At 32.2% G+C, this 22,195-nt stretch overlaps 1 protein-coding gene across 1 annotated transcript in view; it reads left to right on the top strand.

Annotated features, from left to right (window-relative positions):
• LOC129219396 (myosin-VIIa-like) overlaps positions 1–22,195 on the top strand; it is a 157,636-nt gene that overhangs the window by 120,120 nt on the left and 15,321 nt on the right. Inside the window, exons 33-44 of the mRNA XM_054853784.1 lie at positions 805–1,117; positions 1,210–1,376; positions 4,625–4,716; positions 8,565–8,626; positions 8,882–9,034; positions 10,237–10,342; positions 12,476–12,590; positions 12,684–12,770; positions 15,652–15,758; positions 15,992–16,110; positions 16,207–16,273; positions 21,419–21,535. Of these exons, the coding sequence (XP_054709759.1) occupies positions 805–1,117; positions 1,210–1,376; positions 4,625–4,716; positions 8,565–8,626; positions 8,882–9,034; positions 10,237–10,342; positions 12,476–12,590; positions 12,684–12,770; positions 15,652–15,758; positions 15,992–16,110; positions 16,207–16,273; positions 21,419–21,535 (1,505 nt within the window). The remainder of the gene's footprint in view (positions 1–804; positions 1,118–1,209; positions 1,377–4,624; positions 4,717–8,564; positions 8,627–8,881; positions 9,035–10,236; positions 10,343–12,475; positions 12,591–12,683; positions 12,771–15,651; positions 15,759–15,991; positions 16,111–16,206; positions 16,274–21,418; positions 21,536–22,195) is intronic.

Genomic DNA, 22,195 nt, shown 5'->3' with positions numbered 1-22,195 from the left:
ATGCTAACTTTAGTTTGGCTGTTTGTTTTTATTAAAAAAATAGTTCTGGTTTAAGTGGCTGCTAATAATAAAAATGTGATTACTAACTGGCCACTGGTTGGTGACTAAAAATTTGAATCTTTAGGTTGACTATGAAGAGATATTTAGAATAAATACAAATGGTAATGTAAGCATAAATCTTCGAACATAATAAGAAAGAAAAGTTATATTGAGTTTAAAAAGCAGAGCCAGTAAATTGTAGAATTTTAAAAAGCGTTCCTGGGGTTCAAATTGAAAAATGACTGAATGATCTTCAAACTACTGCCAGTACCTCTTGGATACATGATTTGCCAAAGTTGTGAAAGTTAAATTTTCAACAGCTTGCACCTTCTTATACTTTGTTCAATTTCATATGAATAATGGTCCTTCCTTTTTAATATTTTTGAATGTTAGAAGAATATTATTGGTTCAGATTTACTGTGTTTTGGACATTCAGGCTGTTGAAGTCTACTGTGCAATGCACAGTTCCTATGCGTTACGTGCATTCATTTGTGCATTAAAAACTTTCCCATCATTGAGCTACCTTTAATATTGTTAGATCCTGCTAAAATATTTGCCCGATTTTTTTTTTTTTTTTTTTGGTAAAAGGGTACCAAATTAGCGGGTGAGAAGACTATATTTTCATACTTCAAAAATAAGTTTCACCCTACTGTGCATTATTGCCTACCATAAGTCTATGCTGGTTTTATTGTATGGAGATACCTACATTATTGTTGTTAGTTTAATAACTTGCATATCATATAATTTTAATAATTTTCATTGTAGGTGATGGTCCTACGTTTTTGAATTTTACTCAAGGAGATCTTATTCTACTTGATGAAAGTCACACAGGCGAGAGTGTTGCAGCTAACAATTGGGCTGCTGGTCGCAATGAAAGATCAAATGAACGTGGTGATTTTCCATCTGAATTTGTGTATATACTTCCAGCTCTAGTAAAACCGCCCAATAACATATTAGCTCTCTTTTCTCATGATGCAAGTGAACAAGGAAAAAGACTTTTTATTCATGGTCCCAAAAATGGTCCTGAACCTGTTGATAAGCCTCACACATTAGAAGAATATGCAATAGACCATTTTAGGTAAAGAGAGGATTAAATAGTGTTTGTGTTTGCTTAGTATAATTTGGCATTTTTATTTGATCATATCATGTTTTTTTCAATTTTTGGTTTAGGCTTCCACCTAAGCGAACCATACCAAGAACTCTAACTTTGTCTTCTGCACGTAAAAGGGATGGTGACCAACTTTGGAGGCATTCTCGTGAACCAATAAAACAACCTTTGTTAAAAAAACTACTTAATAAGGAAGAACTTTGCCAAGAAGCCTGTTTTGCATTCAATGATATCCTTTTTATTTTTGACTGAGGTTTAATTAATGCATTAATAAAAATGAAATTACTGAATAGAATATCATTGATTAATGTTCATATATTTTGACTATGTTCTGGTTCAAAGTTGTAAAAATTCATTTGTTTATGTAAGTAGCAGTTTCACCTACTGATCATAAAATTAAGTTCCAATGATCAATGAGCGGGACTGATGCAGTTGCAGACTTTTAGATCGAAAAAGTTTCAAGTCGTACATTTTTATAAATATTTTGTGTCTTCTTATGGGCATAAATGATAATGGAAAATTTATGAAACAAAAAGTAAAAATAATTTTAGCTCAAAAAAAAAGAAAGGAAAAGAAAGTGGTACAAAAACATTGTGTCTAATATTATTTATTACTAGCCGCCTGCGGCGACCAGCTGGTTCGCCTTCTTACGCAATTCGTCTTTCTGTGCAAGTAGCCACTTACGGCGGCTGTTTGGCTAACTTGTCATTTACCTTTTTACTTCAAGTTTGCCGCCTTCGGTGGCTGTTTAAATAAATTTGGCAGCAGTATTAATCAATCCACCTCTATCTTTTTTTTTGTGCCATTTACATCTTTACGCCAAGATTGCCGCCTTCGGCGGCTATCTACCTTTACGATATATCTCGAAATTTTCTTATCCATCTCTATTTATTTTAATTTCCCGGCCCATTTCCTGACAAAAACAAAGATCACTCAAAAAACCGCTTTTTTTCATTTAAGTAGAGCAAAAAAAGAAAAAAAAAGCTCAAATTCCCCGTAGTGTGCAAAAAGTAACGTTTGAGAAAGATAAAAAAAAAATCTCTCTGTTTTTATTGAATTAAATTCGCACAATTGGGAAATGTAACATAATACACATACAGCAAAAGATCCAGCTTGTGGGGGGGGGGAGATGGAAAAAGAAATAAATGCAATCCCTTAATAAAACAAAAAAAGAAAGAAAAAAAGCAAGCGCTGCCGGAAAAACACGTGGTCATCACGTCATAAAATGTAGAAGTAAGCTATATAGTTAAAAAAAATAAATTGACATTGCTTGCGATTAAGATTCCATCGTAAATATCGAATCGAAATCCAAGTAGTGACGTCACAGGCATAAAAGATTGAAGAACGCTTTTTTCGACCGATGCGTGAAAAGACATGATGTGTTCAGCATTAAAAAAATTGTAAAAAAAAAACTATTGCGTGTTTTTAAGAACTTTTTTTTCTGAAGAGGGCGAAATGTTTTTACTATTATCAACTTAACTTTTAGAAATGAGGCTTTGTTTCTTCTCGCAGGATGATATTAGAAAAAAATAAAACCCAGAAAGAAATGCAAATTAAAGGTTTTTTCAAAAATTCATAAAAAATACAAAAATTGCTCAATCTTCAAAATTTTTTCATTCATCATATTTAAAATTAAATTTTCTACACTACAGTACAAAAAATATTTGTGTGGTGCGGTTGGTTCGGGGTCTGTGAGGTAAAAAATGCAAAAAAACGCATAAAACATTAAATAACTTTTTTTCTAATTAAAATATCAAAAATCGAAGCCCGAGGTGCACATCTTCGGCAAAAACTGTACCTGTATACCAAATTCCATCTTTCTAGGCCTTACCGTTTTCCCGGGAAGCGCGCCACACACACACACACACACACAAACATCTTATTTTATTATATGTATAGATGCTTATCGTAAACCGGGGCTGCTTGAACCATGACGAAAAAAGTGTTTAAAATCCATCCTAGTTCTATAAAACTCAATGTAAAGACATAGTTGACCTTCTCCCTGACAGATAGCAGTACTAGGCATAGGCTGATGCATGAAACAAAATTTCTGCTATTCCCGCCTATTTCTGATTGACGTTATGATTGCAAGTTGTCAAAACATTTGTTTTTAGTTCCTGCAAACTTCCACTTGTAAGTTCATGGAAACATCTGATATCATCAAGGTAAAGATAGTTTTATGTTTGCATTCTACAGTAGAGTCTCGAAAATCCGAGTCTCAAAAGTCCAAGGTTCTGCTTAATTTGAGGTGCTTTGTTGATATTTTAAGGTATACTTTTTATGGAGAAAAAATATGTTGCATTAAAATCTGAAAATTGAAATAGTTTTTCTAGCTAGAATTTAACTACATAGAATAAGAAAATTAAAAAAATGTATTTAATGGTCGATGTTAATATCACCAAGTGACTTGAAATATTTTTTGGCTACTAGAGATGGATTAAGAGATGCCGAAAAGATAGCAGGTTGATTCAAAAACTTTCTTGAAATAAAAATATTGCTTTGCTTCAAAGAATACTCAAATATTGCTTTGCTTCAAAGAATACTCAAATATTGCTTTGCTTCAAAGAACAGCTCTTTTGGAATATCCAATTGTAATAAAAATGGGAAGTGCAGATTTTGATGCCGTAAAAATTGTACTTACATAATTTTACCTTATATGACAAACCATTTTTGTGTTGCGTGAAGTACATATGCACATGCACACTTAGAGACACAATTGTCACGACAGAACTCATTCATTTTTTGATTGTCTGCAAGTTAGCACACATATACGTTCAGTAAGAAAAAAACTGATCAAAATTTGTTTAGGGTTTATTCAAACATAAATTTATGTTGAAATTTGAGTGATAAATTTTTGAGGGGACAGTACTTCCTTTTCTTCGCGAAAGTTAGTAACAGGTGCATGTTCTTAAGAAGGCTAAATAATTTTTCGGATATTCCGAATTTTCAGTAATACAAGGTGGCAAGAGCCCCCAATTACCTCGAATTTTCGAGACTCTATTGTATTTATTAATAAAATAACAGTTTTTTAAGGTATATAGCTATATAATTAACACAGTAACTAATATAAGTGAGTAAATGTACACTGGTTGCCTTAAAATGGGGCTACTTGAACCCGGGTTCAAGTAGCCCCGACCACATTTCATTACTAAATTATGAAATAAGGTTTGCAATCTTTTAAAATAAAGAGGTTAGTTACTATTTATACCCGTTCAATTGCAGATCTGGGGATAAAAAGGGTCCGAAAGTAAAAGAACCCCTGAAAGTAGGAAATATGAGGATTATAAAGGCTTAAGGTGGTAACAGAAGGTCTGAAAAGTGGTAAAAACAAGGTTATCAGTGCACATTATGGGTTGAATCAGCAAATCAGTATAAAACGCGCAAATTATATGAAATTTCGGGTCCAAGTAGCCCCGGTTTAGTCCTGAATTGTTGACAATTTCTTATTTTCTATTATATTTCTTTAACATTTTTTACCATTATTAAAATATATGGGAGATCTTCCTTCAAGAAGAACTAGGACAGGAAATGAGCTGACAGATCAAATATATGACGGACCATTGAAACATGTGAGTAAAATGTTAAACAAAAATGCAATTTTTATTGAATAGGGTAAAATCTTCAATGTCATCATTGTTATTCTGGATTTATTTCAAAGTAATTCTGTACCAATTTAACAAAATAAAAAATAATAATGGCAGTTCACAAGGTAATGCTATTATATTTAAATAAGTTTAAATCTTTATTCTAATGGGAGTTTTTAAAGAGTAATCTTCATCCCAATAAGAATTTTTAGGTGGTTTTAGGTTTTAACAGACTGTTTTCTTTTGTCTAATGGTATTTTTAGGACTATTCTTAATTAAATGAGAATTTTTAACAGTTGTTCCCCTTACTACATTGGGGATTTTTTGTGATTTTTTTCCTCCTCTAATTGATTTTAAATTATTCCCTTGCATTCTTAAGAATTTATATTATTTTAATGCATTTTTGAATTTTAAAAGAATTTTTAATGTTTGTTTTATGTATACAGTGCCGGCCAAAAAATTATTTACATTTGGTTGGCAATTAAAAACTTTACGTGCAAACTTCCTGTCATGATTTTATTGGCATGCTCCCTAGTGATTAGGCCAAATACTTCGGCCTAGGTTGTGGACAAAGGTTTAAAAGATACATTACGATAACAAAAAATTAAAGGAAAAACAGAAAATTAAGTTATACATGGATCCAGTACTCATCAGCAGTGGAAACTCCATCTATGGTTGAAAAACCAAAAATATTTTAAAATGAACTAAGAGAGGAAAGTATAAGTTCCGAACATTTACAGACCATCACAACACACTGGGCTACATGCACCAACTGCTACAATACAAGCAAATATATGGTAACTTATACCTAAAATTAAGCTGGGGGATTCGTCTATACCATTAGAAACCAGATGGCTACAATAATGGTACTCCACTAGACCCATTACCAGCGTATGCAAAAAATAAACATTATCTTGCCTAATTTTCCAAGTAGACAAATCAAATCCAGGCCTACATAAAAAAAATGTCCATTCCAGTTGTCAAAAATCAACACAAATGCCGAAAAGAGAGAAAAATCAATTATTCCAATCCAAAAATCAAGTCCCAGTGAGTGCCAGTCATCCGATAAAATGTTCCAAGTATATCATCCATAAGCCTTACTACTTCGAACCTAATTGGGGATGAACATTGAAAATTAATTTAAATATGTAGTGAAACGAAGTATTAGTTCAAATATTTAGTTCTAAAAAAAGCTAATGGAATAAAAAAGATACTGTAATCATTTGCATTTCATGCATAAAATGTTCAAACACAATGTGGATGGATACTGTTGTCGAGGGTTGGGGGGGGGGCATGACCCCAATGACTCTCTTGTATCTGCCACTGAACAATACTTACAAGGAAATTAAATTTTTTTACTCGTATTTGATGGCAAATTTAGTGTTTTCGTATGGGATACTGGACATAAAAAACTTCTTAAGCAGAAAAAGCATTGGAATGTAAATATTGTGAACTTCTGAAGACATTTCTTTCAATTTTTCCCTAGCGTAAATAAACCCCTTCAGAAAAAAAAAAAAAAGGAAAAAAGCTGCTTACCCCCAAACTTTCAGATATTTCAGACCTAGCTTATCTCTTCTTGTTATATATACGTAATGCATTTGAACAAAAACAACAATTATTTAACAAGTTAGTATTGTTATTTGACAAGTAGCAACAATGAAGTATTTCATTAATAATATAGTATTTAATAATACTAGTCTACAACAAAAAACTTTTTTTCTGTTACATGGAAAAAACAACCTGTTCTTTGTGTAAAATGATACGCTGAATTCAAGTATGCAAACAGTTTTTCTTCATCACCCACAGATTTGTTTCTGACATGAGACAGAAATTTGAAAGAAATGTGCATATTCACATGCATGACTAATACTAAAAAAATGATCAAAAATTTAGCTATTGTTCTTTTCTTTCTGTATTTGGCATCAGGAACATCCCTTTTAAGCATCTAGCATTAATCAGCAAAAATTTATTCACTTGAACAATGAGGGCCCTTCCAAAGATGCTTTTTTTTAAAGCTATACTTTAATAATACTTAGAAATTCCGGTTTTAAGTATTCAAATTCAGCACCAGTGATACAAAATAACAACAAAGTTTTAAAAAAGGCCCAACTTAATATGAAAAGCCAGTAGAATAACAGGTCCAGTCTTTTTTTTATTTTAATTCTTGCCATTGCTATTCCATTTGCATAGGAGAAAACAGCATTGTATTAATAAAATTTGTTTAATTTAGTTTTAGGCCAGAAATAATTGTCCCATAATATGTGTTGTACTAAAATTTAAGAAAAAAAGACTTACAAAACTCCATGTATTTTCTTCATTTCGACTGAATATGCTAGTGATACTGAAGACAACATGCTCCAATCATACTTTTAAACTAGTTTTGAAAGAAGTAATACTAAGTCTCATCTGTTTGATATTAAAATACAAACATATCTATTACAGAGTCGATACTATTACAGTATACTAAAGCATTTTCCTTAGAGTAAAATCTATGAATTCTTTATGTTTGCTTTCAAATATAAAATTACAGAAAATTATTCTACTCAGGTAGCCTATATCACAAAAATGGGATGCCATTAAGACTGACTACTATGTTACCACTGCAGTACCAACACACTTGACTATCTATCCTACACTACTTGTCTTCATGACAAGATTTTAATTGTTAGTTATGAATTTTTATCATTACATAATATAGGAAAACACAGGAAAAATAAATCACTTAAAACCTATCATTTCACAAAAACTGTGGCTGAAGAGAAAACTCTGATTGAATATTTGAAATCAGCTTCCAAAATTACCCTAGAAAAACCATAAATGTTTCATTTAACGAAATCTTTGTTTACAAGTCTAATAGTTTTATCATAACGTTGTATAGGAAAGCATGGGAAAAATAAATAACTTAAAACCTATAATTACACAAAAACTGTGGGTAATGGAAAAATTCTTAGTGTGTATTTGAAATCAGCGTCAAAAACTACCCTAGAAATACTATGAACGTTTCATGTAACCAAACCTTTGTTTACCAGTGTAATTAGAGGGAATAAAATTAATATATGTTTTTGCTTTTGAATTCTGCCTTTTCGTCCTGAGTTCTATTCACTACATGTTCATATACACAAATCCTTTCAATCTATATAGATAAAACAAAGAGTATGTATGTATGTTTATATGTTCCCTATGCAAGTTCAGTTTACATCGGATCTCAACCAAATTTGGCAAGGAGGTACTCGAGCACCCAGAAGGAATGGAGGGCTGGGGAGGGGGGACTCAAACGCCAAAAAAAGAACTGAACGGTTCAAATTTTAAGACCGAAAAATGGCATTAAATGGCTCTTTCAACCCAAAATAATTATCCGAACAGTTTGATTTTAACGCCATTTGAAAGTCCTCGAGACATACCGAACAGTTATAAGCATTTTTAAGCCTAATGGAACAGCAATTTTATATAGGAAATTTATCGTTTGAGCGAACTCATTTTAAATTAGCATAAATACAACCGTTCAGAAGGTTGCCATTTTTTTCTCAACTATGTCCAAATAAAATTTTGTTTTTGCTTTGAGGATAAAAATTTCCTGTTTTAATTAATATTTGGCGATTTATCTTTTTTTTTTGCACTGCCAGCAGAAGATAATTAAGGATTTTAGTTGTATATATGAAGGGTTGTGTTTAATTTATTAGGGAATTTTTTAATTGCTGTTTTCTTTCTTTAAGAATGATTATTTTGATTATGATATTTGATATTTGATTTGCCATTTAATTTTCATGCATGAAACTTTGATGCTCTATATAATATTTATGCTCTTTTGCTGTATTTTACTTTTCTTTCAATAGGAAATATTGAGAGATGAAATTTACTGCCAAATCATGAAGCAACTAACTGATAATAAGAATAGGTGAGCTAATAGTTTTGTTTTGCTGTTTCCTGTGTTCATTTTTTTACCATATTTTTCAGTTTTTAAATTTAATTGCCTCTAAAATGGAAGTATGTAACAAAAAAATGTAAGAAGTGGAATTGCATGACAAATTGTGTGATAGATATTTTTTTTAACGAAATAAACCTTCAGGTTTTTATTTTTAGTTTTTCTTCTTTTTTTCTGCTTGATCATAGCATTGCTACAGTACTAACATTTTGAAAACTTCCTTTTTAGATTAAGTGAAGAAAGAGGTTGGGAGCTGATGTGGTTAGCTACTGGTTTATTTGCTCCAAGTCAAATACTTTTAAAGGAATTAACTCAATTTTTACGAACAAGAAGGCATCCAATTGCTATTGATTCTTTACAAAGGTTGCAAAAAACTCTTAGGTATGACAATTATATGATTCTTTATTCATTTATTTGTTGTTAAAATTTTTTACCTCTTAAGCTTTTGGAAAAAGCATGGTGGAATTTAAAAATTTTGATGAGTTGGAAACCAAAAAAGTAAAAAAAAATGAAGGAAGCATCCTCAAACTCTTTAAATCAGGAAGCACTTGATGTAGAGAGTAATTTTCAGAATTTTTTTCTTTTTTTTAGTTTCATGAGATGAATATTCAATTTAACATGCAGTAAGCTTTAAATTAAAAAAAAAGTGCCTTTGTGTATGTAGCCTCTAAATATACAGGGTGTTCACGTTTAACCTGCAATACCTCTATTTTTGCAACCGTTAGTCCTATATGCATACTTCCAATTGCAAAAATGTTCAAAATTGGATGCAGATTTAAAATGTTGAAAATTTGAAGCAGGAAAAAAAATGAGTCAAAAAGTACAAAATTTAACTTTTTATACAGTTTCTAGGTCCTTAGATAATCTCTGTTTAAAAATAATTCCAACCCAATGTGAAATGCAGCATTTTGTAACTTACACCACTTTACACTGACCTTCAGTAGCACCTTTTGAGGGGAAATATAGTGGAAAACGAGGGTTTAAAATTATATGTGTGCGTAGAGTGTTTTTTTTAACTGGGATGAGCTTTTGTGGTGTGCTGTTGAGTATCATAGCATAACATTTGCATTTATTTTTGAATAGCAATGAAAAATATAAATACTTTTTTTTTTTTACTTTGACAACCTGTCATTCTTCTGAAAGGACGATGAGTTCCAGTTTTATCCTTTGCATGGTCCCTTAAAACTTTGAACTTGAATATCTCCTTGAGTTTTGATCTTACAAATGTCAAATTTTTTGTGTTAGTAATATTTTCAATGGAGATTATTCCTCGAAAGAAAAGTTAGGGGATCTAGGGCCCTAAAAAGGTTAATTTTGTATTCTTTGGCTTTTTTTTTCTTTAAACTTTCAATATCTTAACTCTGTATCTGATTTTGAACAGTTTTGCAATTGAAAGTATGCATCTAGGACAAACGGTTGAAAAAATAGAGGTCTTTGCAAGTTAATGCCCTGTATATTATGAATGATAAAATCTTTCATAAATTATAGTTTTGTTTAAATTATGAGCATAATTTCGTTTAGCAGACATTATACATTTGGATGAAAAAAGCATATTTAATTCATTTTGTTCTGTTCAATTCTAGGACGGGCCAAAGAAAATATCCACCTCATTTAGTAGAAGTTGAAGCTATACAACACAAAACAACTCAGATCTTTCACAAAGTTTACTTTCCTGATGATACTGATGAGGTAATTTACTTATTAGAAGTTACTATGTTGGGTTTGAAATTGGCTTACTATGAGGAAAGAAAGAGTATTTGCAAGGGGTAATAATTCTTAATGGACTGATGTTTTAAACCCCATGTCATGGTTCAGTTTTAGGGTCATTGTTGTTTCTTATTTTTCTTAATAGTATTAGTGAAAGGCATTTTATGAACATTAATTTTTTTGTTTATGATGCAGGGTTTGAAATAGTTCAACTTCTAGGGCGGAATGTCCCCCTTTACTTCAGATTCCAGGGGGGATTTTTTTAATTTGAGGGAGAATTTTTATAAGTACTGAAAATTTGTTTAGAGTTTTTCAATAATTCATTTTTATTTTATTTTTCTATTCATTCATTTTTAAATTATAATTTTTTTAGTGTAATATCAACCCCACACACACACATTTTCAAATAATTATTCAGAAATTTTTAATTTTATTTTATTATTTCATTAAAATAAAATATTTGACCATTTTTTGGATCGAATTATCTGAATGGAGTTCGGTCCCTATTGATTAGAACAATATTTCTACTGCACACAAGACTTTTTTTCAGCCAATCAAAAAGTTAAAGTAAAAAATTGCCTATACTTATTGAAAATGTACTGTCGTTTCCAGCAGCTTTTGGATCGCATTTCGACTGTCAAATCGGAGTCAGTTGATGTCGGCGGATCGGAGTTCATTGATGCCTGTGACTTGGAATTTGTTGATACCGGCGAATCGGAACTCGTTGATGCCAGGGAATTGGTCGATGTAACTTAAACTGCTTTGAATTGATGGATGCTTTATTAAAAATTTATCTATATTTCCAAAAGGAAAAAGGAGCTATGGAGTTTGAACTTTTTAAAATACAAAGTTTAAACTTGCAAAGACAAAATGGCGAAAAGAATTTGATGCATTTCGAAATGAGTGGAGCGCTTAAAGAAACACGTTGTAATCTATGACCTCTCTTATTTATTTGTATGAAAGAATGGGTGACGTGGCGTTTCCAGTAGGTCCAGTAGGGTTGCTCTCTAAGTTTGATGAGACAGGGAAATCCGAATTGGGCCGATTGTGCTGGCGGGGGCTGGAGGAAATCGTTCGCTCTTCCCTAATACTACCCCCGCATGGAGGAAAATTTTTTTCTCTTCTCCTCTTTCCCCATGTGGTGTTAGTTATCGAATTGAAGAATTTACGGTGGGGGGAGGGGAGGATCCCGCACGGACCTTTGGATTGCGCGGAATTTACCGATTTTGTGTGCGTTTCGGGCAATTCCGTGCTTTATTTCAAACCCTGATGATGTCGAAGTTATGAGGAATGTTGATAGTGAAGCGCAGGCGAAAAAGCTTCAAGAGGATTTGGATCAGATTTTTAAGTAGGCAGTCAGTGGGTTATGTCCATCAGTGCTGAAAAGTGTGTAGTGTTTCATTTGGGTTATAGAAATAAGTGTGCAAGTTGTCATTAGTGAAGATTAAACATGTGTTGATCAGGGTCTTTTAATTGGTTAGGACCTTTTAAACTTGGTGAGAAGTGTAGTATGACAAGCAACAAAGCCAACTGAATGTTGGGTTTTATCAATAAGACTATTTCACTTAGGTCTAAGGAAGTTGTACATTTGTACAGATGCTTAGTATGACCTCATTTGGAGTATGCTGTCCAGTTTTAGTCTACCTATCCGAATACTGAAAGATATTGAATTATTGGAACTGGTTCAAAGCAGAGTTATTTTATTAATGAGTGGATTTTCATATTTAGATTATGATTCTTGGCATAGAACACTTAATATTTATAGTCTTGAACAAAGAATATGAGGGGTCATGATCCTGTTATTTAAGTTTATTAAAATACAGGATGTTGATGGGTTAAATTTCTGCACAAAAAACAATGCAAGAGGTAATTGAATTGAACTTTTCAAATCCCAATCTGTGATCCTGAAATTAAGAACAAAATACTACTTCACCAAGGTTGGAATGACCAATAATTTACCAAAAGCAGATATTACTTACAATGGGATGAATTGCTTTAAATAAACTTTTGATCTTCATTAAGGATTGATAAATTGACTAGGATTAATCAGTCTTGGGGTTTTTGATCATTACTTTTGTGTCTTTTCCACCCAATAAAATTAATGTTGTTTTCTAGGCATTTGAAGTAGACTCAAGTACAAGAGCTAAAGATTTCTGTCAAAATATTTCTCAAAGGCTCAATTTAAGATCTGCTGAAGGATTTAGTTTGTTTGTTAAAATAGCTGATAAAGGTCAGTTTTTTTTTTTTTTTTTTGCTTTTGAACATTTAACCTATTATTTATATCATTACAATATTTGAAAGTGTTATTACCTCTGAATTTTAGTGATCAGTGTTCCTGAGGGAGATTTCTTTTTTGATTTTGTGCGACATTTGACAGATTGGATTAGGAAAGCCCGGCCGACTCGTGATGGTTTGTGTTAATATTTTATTAGTTCTTCATTTCAGTAATTTTCCTTAATATCTCTTCATAGATTTGTTTTCTTGTTTGTAGATTTCCCTACACTTACTGTAACTTTCAAACTTGTTATATGTTTCTCACTTTTGACAAAACTAATGAGATCTTTTGAATGATCAATTTATTTAGTATTTGTGACACCTAACTGTATTGTCTTTAATTTCATAGTCTTTTGAATTAGTTGATGATGTGTACGTATTAACAATTAAACAATCATTCTTATAATTTCCATATCGGTTCTAAAAGCATTTTAAAAATAGTTTTCTAAGACAAAATATTTTCTATTTCTCCAAATGAATGTTCTTCTAATTTGCATTTTTCTTGAGCTTTCATAGAGTGAAGCTTCCAATAAAATTCTCGAATACTTTTTCATAAACTACTTACTCTTGTCAAAAGTATTTGATTTTAAGTTCAGTAGGCTGTGCGTCGTTAAATTTATACTCCATGCCATTTCAGTTACCAGAAATCTCCCTTGAATGAGTGAGTGTTTCACTTTTGCTATGGGAAATCACTTCAATGTTTCATACATTAATTTTAGGCAAGTTCTCAGGAGAGGTGCAGACTTTTTACTCAAAAATGCTCAAAAGTGGAACCATTTCCCTTAACAGGTTATTCTCTGCAATTAAAGCAAGTTTCCTGAAACTTCTCCAGTAATTAAATGCTTGGCAATCCCAAAACTTTACAGGAACACCTTGTTTGTTTAGCGAGGAAAACATAATCAATAAAATTCTATTAAATGAGAGAAAATGATTATTTAGGGGCTGGGGTTTTATATAATTTTTTGCATTTTTTCTGTTATTCACATGTTTCAGATAAAAATGTTAATAAGTCAGGTTTAAATCCTTGTAAACGTTAAAGAAAGTATAACAAATCTAGGATTTGCGGAGCACTCAATTTTTCAACAACAATGCTTTGCAGAATAGTGTGAAAACCAGAGAAATGATTTGCAAAGTTTTTAAGGCTCCTTTGAAGAACCAATCTAATAAATTAATTGTTGTTCTTTGGAATAAACTTTTTCTCTTCTGTTGCTGGATCTGATGATGGAAATCTGAGTATTTCTACCTTCTGGTTTTATTAACTAAACATCTGAAAATGACAGCCATTGTTTTTAGAAAATAAGTTTCTTTAACTTCTTTCTTGGTGCTAGTTACAGTACCCTGCATAAAATTGACCAAACATTATTCTTCCATATTAAGACACCTTTACAATCTCCTTATTTTAGGAATTTTGTTCCACCCTTATTTTAGTCTGTGTTGTGCATTATCCCTTTTAAAGGAGAAGTTATTTTTCTCCAACTGTGAATTCATCATGTTGAATTTTTAAAATCTAAGTTTCAAAAAATTTAAAAGTTTTGCACCCTAATTAATTCTTGCTCTTGTAAACGTTTCACAAATATCAGTGGGGGAAGTTTTTAAAAAATGATGAAACCAATGAAATGACTTTAAACACTTGAGAATGTGTGCTTACCTAACAAGATTCAGTAAATATAAACTTGGACATGTTGAACCCAACACACATTCTCTCAGTTCAGTTATGAGTTGCTGCATGAACTAAGTCGAAAGATTTCATGAGTATATACTCTAAGTGTAAGCAACGTTATTTTCCTTATTACCTTTTGAAATGTTCTCCCTTTTTTTGTTTTTATATTTGCTTACTTGAGGAAAGATTTTGTCTGTTCGGAAATTATTGCAGTTAAGTTGTGCATCTTGCAGCATCCCTCATGTTTAAGGGTGGTTTAAGGGGAGCTGCTCACATTCCTTCAGACTGCCCTAAAAAAATTTATAATGCCGATAAAACTAATAACACGCTTTGTGTGGAGGATGGGCACATTGCCTTGTACCATGATCCCTCCCTGAACCGCCTAAAATGATACTCCCCCCCCTCCAAATTATTTAATGGTAACAATTAAAACTTTGTGTACAAAGTCTTTAGCTCATTCCTCCTGTAGTCTGAGTAAATATAGTTTTCAAATGCTTAAGCTGGGAAGATATGTCAATTAGTTTCTTCCTCAAATGTTTACCTGACACAAAGTAGTTTTGGGCACATATTTTGCAAACTTTAATCAATTTAAAAGAACCTTCTGGAATACCTTCCTCCCTTAAATTTAGTTATACTGGCACAAGCATTCCCAGCTTCTACATCAATTATGTATTACATTTGACCTGTTTAATTCCTGGTTACAACATTTTTCTTTAAATACCTAAGAAAAATTTATAGTTTTGTTTTGGTTCAGGGCTCAATTAGGACAAATTGGTCAACAACTAATCCTATTCAAACTAGACCAAAACTAAGTTATACAGATTGATTTGAGATAGACTTTTAAAATGTATTGTTTAATCTGCATATGAGGCAGTAAAAAGCAAAGGGATGTAAATGGACTATTTAAAGTTTCAAGTAAATCACATTTAATGTTCAGATCCTAGGTAGGCTTTCATTATAAAAAAAATCTAAACCATGCTCTACCGCAGCAACTACTAGGGGTACTAGTACTATTTCTTGCCCCAAAGCAGAGGAAAGGTTTTCTTATCATTTGTACTGATTATCTCGAAATTTTTAATTTTGTCACTTACATCCTTTTGTTTCTCACTGACTCCTTTGTTCTTCTCAGAAATACATTATAATGCTGTATAAACTATAACTTTACCTTTCATTACATCATTAACTTTAATTACATCTTAACCTTTTAGTTGCTATCATAAGTGTCATATATTAACAAATAACTTTTTCAAGCAGTTGAATTTAGAACACATTATTTTTCAATCAACCTGTATTTGTAACATTTTGAGTTGTTCATGTATGGTCTGTTTAAATTTGTCTTTCAACTTCTTGAACTTAGGATCCATACCTCAGTTTACATATCAGGTTTTCTTCATGAAGAAATTGTGGACCAACACCATCCCTGGTAAAGATAGAAATGCAGACATCATTTTTCATTATCATCAGGTAAAAAATTGTTATTTTTAATGTATATTTTTTTGCATAATTTTATGATGATTATGTTAATTTTAAACTGCAGCGGTTAAAAAATATTTTAATTTACTCTTTTGTAATAAATATGTAAATGATAGTTTTACGTTTTCAAATGTTTCTAACATGTTTTATTTCGAACAACAAGTTTAATTAAAGTTTCATAACAAATGTATTACTAATGTTTCTAACATGTTATGTATTTTTAGGAATTGCCTAAACTTTTACGTGGCTACCATAAATGCAGTAAAGATGAAGCGGCTCGACTAGCTGCTCTTATTTATCGTGTACGATATGGAGAAAGTAAAGTTGAGCTTCAAAGCATTCCGTTAGTTTTCAATATTAAAATATTTAATTCTTTATCTTTTTTTTTTATATTTTTTATTTTGAGCGTTTAATAATGATGCTCTTACTCTATTTATAGAACTATGCTCCGGGAAATGATTCCTGCTGATTTGCTAAAAGCACAAAATGCTAATGATTGGAAAAGAGTAAGTAATGTTTTATGGATGCAGAAAATTAGTTTCTTAAAATGTTTGTGGATCTGTGTACTATATGTTGATTAAAAAATTAAATTGTAGATAGCCTCAATCCATTTCGAAGTTCAACAACCATCTCACAATCAGATGTAAGATAAATTACCATTGGATTAGGCTGAGGTGCCCATCCCTCTCAAGAGCAATAGCGTTATCTCACAGTGTCATATAACACAGTGCTATATCACAGTGTCATGTCCAGGAATGGGATGTGGAGACATATCCTTATTCAAAACCCAGAAATTTTCCTTTTTTTGACCATAGAAAAGACTATAACTATATCCGTTTTGGAAGTTTAACCATACCCCCTTGGAATTTTTTTTTCTGGCTATGCCACCGTCCCCTCAAATGCTACAGAGTATCCCCCCAGAATGAGAGTTGCTCAAAAAGAGAAAAAGACTTCTTAAACCATCCCTTAAAAGTTTCAATGGCACTATCTGCCATGGAGCCCCTTGTGGGCTCTCCTGGATTAGGTACCATATTGAAAAAATCACATGTAACTTACATTAAATGCTCTGCGAATAATTTGCAATCTAAGTGACAAATCTTTGAATTTAGTATGGAATCACTGTCAGTATTTATTGATGGTTGAAGGGCGTCTTTTTGCCATCAAAACAGCAAAATATAATAAACCTTAACAAGATTCTGTACTCTTATTGGTATATTAATGACATGATTTCAGTATGAATTTCATAGAAAGGAGTTGATGTGTAAATGAATTTTCTTCTTTTTGATAACAATTTTTAATAATGAGTCGTGTCAAAATTCAATTTGTAAGAATGCTTCTAAAGTATTTGCCAATCTTCAAGTCACATTAGTTATGCTGATTAGCATTTTTTATGTAAAACCGTTGCATTAAGAAAGGAAAAGAATGAAAGTACTGATTACACTGCAACAAAAATTTGTTTGCATCCTTGTTTAATTAGTCAATTAATACTAATTTTGGGTCAGAAAACAAAAATGAATTTGTAATTGATTTCTTTTATTAGCTCTTGTTTTCTAGATGCACAAAAGCCCACAGGAGAAAGATGCACACCCGAGTAGCATCAACTCATCGGCCGATGATTGGATTCCGATGAGTTTTCATCAGAAATTGCTCCAATATATCTCTTCGGCAACAGTAGAATCCGATCATCAAAATCCGATGAATTTTGCTCCCTATACCGATGAGATTTGGAGCAATATACGAGCAATGCTGTTCAAAGGCGATGAATTTTGGATGAAAATACGATGAGAAGTAGTAACTGGCGCGATATAGGGACAAGCAGTAGGAAAACAACTCAACAGTGGGAAAGGGGTCCACCATCTTGGATGATCACGTGACCCTTCTGCCATCATAAAAATTTTCAGAAGGGGTATTTTCGGATGACGTCATTTTAGAATCCGTCATTTGGGACAATTATTTAATATCTTAATTTTTTTAAAAATAACTTGTTAACTTAATTTCTTATCTATTTAATTTCTAATTTATTACTTTTGATGAACGTGATTCATGAGTTTACTCTAAATTGCTTTGACCATGAATCGAACCCTCGGCCTCTGGGATACGAGCTTCGTATGCTAACCACTAGACAAGAAATGTTCTAACCAAGGAGGAAAATAATATTTGAAATGGGAAATCATTTGTGGCGCCATCTATCGGGGGTAAGGCCATGACAGATTTCTGAATGGAAAGTGAGAATTTTATTCAGTGGGGGGGGAGGGGGAATATGTTTGTGGCGCCAGCTAGTGAAGAGCCAAAGTCGTTCATTTTGGCCACAAACCGAGTCGGAGTCGATAATTTTGGGAGTCAAATTGAACGGAGTGGAATTGTTTTGGAGATGGAGAGAAGTCATTCAAGAGTCGGAGTCTCATTTTGTTTGCAATTCCAGTGAGGTAATCGGGGTTGGAATCATGAAGTTGAATTGATTTTGAATCAAGTCAGAGTAAACCTTTCCAAAATCCAGGAGTCCGATTCGGAGTCAAAGTCTCAGTCATTTTTCCTCCGATTCTCAACCCTGAATGTTGATCCTTATAGCCATACTTTTGATCAATCATCAGATATTTGAATAATAAAACTTAACAGTTGGGAGATTTCCAAAGAATTTTGGATTGGGAAAATTTTTATCGGAAAATTTAAACAACCTACTTTTTACCGATGAAATGTAACTTGGCAAATTTTCATTGGAAAATGATTGTTACGATCTCTTTTTCTGATGAAATGTAGCTCGGAAAATTTGATCGTTACGATCTCATTTTTCGATGAAATTTCGTTCGGAAAATTTGATAGTTATGATACTTTTTTCCGATGAAATGTAGCTCGGCAAATTTTCATCGAATTTTGTTTTTTGATGAAATATAGCTCAGAAAATTTGATCGTTACGATATTTTTTTCCGATGAAATTTAGACCGGAAAATTCTAATTGGAAAATTTGATCATAAGGATATAGATTTCGGATAGAAAACAGCTCATCGAAAACCGTTTCTCGGATTCTGATCGTAATGATATCAGCGTATGTTACGCGATGAGATTAGGAGGAGTCGATGATCGGTCGAGCAAAATCCGATGAGTTGATGCTACTTGGGCATGCATAGTAACCACTCATTGATTTGAAGGAAAATTTAAAAAGAAAAGAAAACCCTCTGCAATAAATGATTAAATAGGCCCTGTTTCATTCAACAATTTTATTTTTCAGAAAGCAGTGGTCGCTTTTTGCCTATTGTTGTAAATGCTTTATTTTCAATTGCTTCTTGTACATCAAAGAAGGATCACATCTTGAAATAGTCCATCAGTATTTGGTAAAGCTCTGGACTAGGAATTCTGAATAGTAGCCACAGGCTACCAGAGTTACAAAAAATGGTTGTCACCAATATATTTTTCTCTTCCCCTCCAAAATGTTTATAAAAAAAAGTATCATCTTAATTGTGCATATTTGAAGGGCTGTTAAAAATTCTCTCCTGAACCTTATCTTCTACATATCCGGGAAATTTTCCTCTAAGGTATTGGAAAACCATCTTTCTTCACACAGTTTTCACAAAGTTCTTCATTATTCCCAGCAGAATGAGCATGGATGGAAGCAAAAATGGATGGATCTAACTAGAGTCGCATTTTGGAACTTTCTCTTCCCAGAATTTAAGTTTCTTGAAGTCCATTTGGGTTTTACGTAGTAAGATTTTCTATCCCAAACAGCCTATTTGAAGTGCTTCTATCTGCTGGGGAAAAAAAGAGTAATAGTGAGATTTCACTACCACTGCTGGTTCTGTGTCTTGAAAACTGGAGCTAATCTCGACTTTTTTATGGTGATTTTCGTATTAACCAAGGATAAATAATTCAAAAGTAGCTATTTTTTGAGCCAGATGCATTTTTATTGTTGGGCAGTGTTATGTAAATAATGCCAATACAAAAATTATTCAAAACTTTAAGAATTGGATGAATTTCATTTAAGAAGGAGATTAACTCAAAACATATTTAATCCAAGAAAATTGAAAGCATTTGAAAATACTTATCATTGTGTTTAATAACTATTTTTACAGTTAGGGTCGACTGATGCAAGTGTGGCTAGGGTCTCCTACTGTAATACTGCCTGTAATTTTATTGAAATTGTGTTCTAGGGTGTCTAATAATTAAATTTTTAAATGTGGACACAGTTGAAGATTTTTTTTTTTCTTTTTTGAGGTTGAAAAATAATTTAAAATTCAAATTTGAAATTTGATTAATCAAATATGAATATCTCCTTTGTGAATAATAAATTAGATTGAATCTTGCAGCAAAACATTCTTAAAACAGGGTTGTTCTCCTCCAAAAGTAGCGAAAGTTTGCAGTTCCACTGTTATTTTGCTCCATATTTCTTGACCGAGTGTTTTCAAGCAATTGCACAAGTACCCCCCTCGCCTCCTTTCAGCTTCAATCTCCTCCTCAGGATTTCTGCTGATGCGCATATCTTTTCTTGGGTAGAAAGAAGAAAAGAACTTCTTTCTGTGAATGGGGAGGTAAATAGAGGAGTGCAGAGGGAAAGGTTTGAGTGTGACGTTGCAACCATTTAGATGTAACTTGTTTTATGATGACTTTTTACGCATTTCAAAATTTACTTTAAAGGCTTACCAAACATATAGTCATGAAAAATTTATTAAAATTAAATTAATTTTAGTATTCTTTGATATTTTCTTAGACAGACATATAAATATGGGAAATTGAAGATGCTTATACTCAAAGCATGACGCTGTTTTATTAATTTGAAAATGATTACTTTTATGTTAGTGCTTAAAATGATTATCAAAGCACAACAACAAACTTGATTAAGTGGTTTTTTTTTAGTTTTGTTCTAATGATTTTTATATAAAGTGCTGCACTGCTTTACAAAATTTTGAAATGCTCCTCAAAAACACCACTGATGCTCCTCAAATTTTTTCTACAAGGTTGACAACCGTGATTAAATATTGTTTACATATTTAGTGCAAATCGATTATATTTTTAACCTGGGTAGTAGAACAGACTCCAACTCCCATGATTTTAATGTAGTTTCTACATAACTTCATCCCTTACTACAGACTGCAAATCATAATCCATTCTACATAAAAGTATGATTTCGATTTATTTCTGCTTTTCATTGGCATAATTTGTTTGAAAAAATTCTTCAAACTTGATTTCTTCATTGTTAAGGGGGGGGGGTATGATCCTTGAAATTCAAGGGACCAGCTAAAACGTTCCAGTTACGATGAGAAGTTTCCACAACAGTCTCTCAAGAGTTTGTGACCCGTTGAAAACTTTGAGATAAAGAAATACTCAAGTTATCGAGCTTCAACTGTACATTGAAACTGCTTTCCAGTCTAAGAGCAGAAGTTATGTACACTTACGTTCTCCAGAAACTAAAATTCAACTTTGTGTGAAAGGGGGGAGGGGGGAGCTCCCTCCGAGGCACCAACTTAAATGATACCATTTTCATGTGGGAAAGATTGTAGTGGTATTAATTGAAGTGGTTCATTTTTGACTTTTGTGATTATCTGGAGATAAATTTTTATTTCTTAACTCTCTTTTGTGTTTGTATAAGTTTTCATACCTTTCTTTTGAAAAATAGATTAACAGATTAATTGAGAAAATGCTTCTTTTATTCTTTTTGTTAGGCTGTTGTTGCTGCATATAATCAAGATGCTGGAATGAGCCCTGAAGAAAGCAAAGTTAATTTTTTGAAAGTTATATTTAAGTGGCCAACGTTTGGCTCAGCCTTTTTTGAAGTAAAGGTAATACTTATAATAAAAAAATAATACTCAAGTGTTAAATCAAAATCAATGTGGGTATAATCCAGGCAGGGGTTTACCTTCATAGTCTTGGTTTTTCTTTAAATTCATAATGTGTAAAAATGCAGAAAAAAGGTGTGTTTTTTTTTTTTTTTGTCCTGAAAAAATGTGAGATAAAAATTATTTATCTCACATTTCTCATGAGAAATTGAGATAAAATTTTTTTTAAATAAGCAAAGATAGCAAACTGTGCACCATTTCTCAAGTGCGATTCTTGACAAAAATTTCAACCGGCATAATCTCCGTAATAGTGTCAATACGTTGTTGCAGTTTTTTTATTTGAAAGATAATTATTTTCTGGACGCTAAGTGAATCTTTTGGTGCAACGCTAAAAGATTGTGTGCAAAGAAAGGTTTTGACTGGGAAATTGGCTAAAGACTGCATAAAAATGTTTATTTCTTCGATGAAGCGGTGACTGAAAATGAAATTGAGGCTATGTAACAAAATTAAGAGCATCTACTGGCCCATCACTACTAAAAAAAGTTTTGAACAATCAAGTCTACCTTTACATAACAGAGTTTATGAAAAACCCTTATTTTTCAAATGCCTCTAGAGCCTGTTAAACTTTAAAGTGGAAGTTCTCCTTTTCAGGAATTATGGTAC

This window comes from Uloborus diversus, chromosome 3 (genome assembly GCF_026930045.1).
Source record: "Uloborus diversus isolate 005 chromosome 3, Udiv.v.3.1, whole genome shotgun sequence".
NCBI classification, from domain to species: Eukaryota; Metazoa; Arthropoda; class Arachnida; order Araneae; family Uloboridae; genus Uloborus; species Uloborus diversus.
Note: the sequence above shows the minus strand (reverse complement) of the source record. Positions and strands in the feature narration are given on the sequence as shown.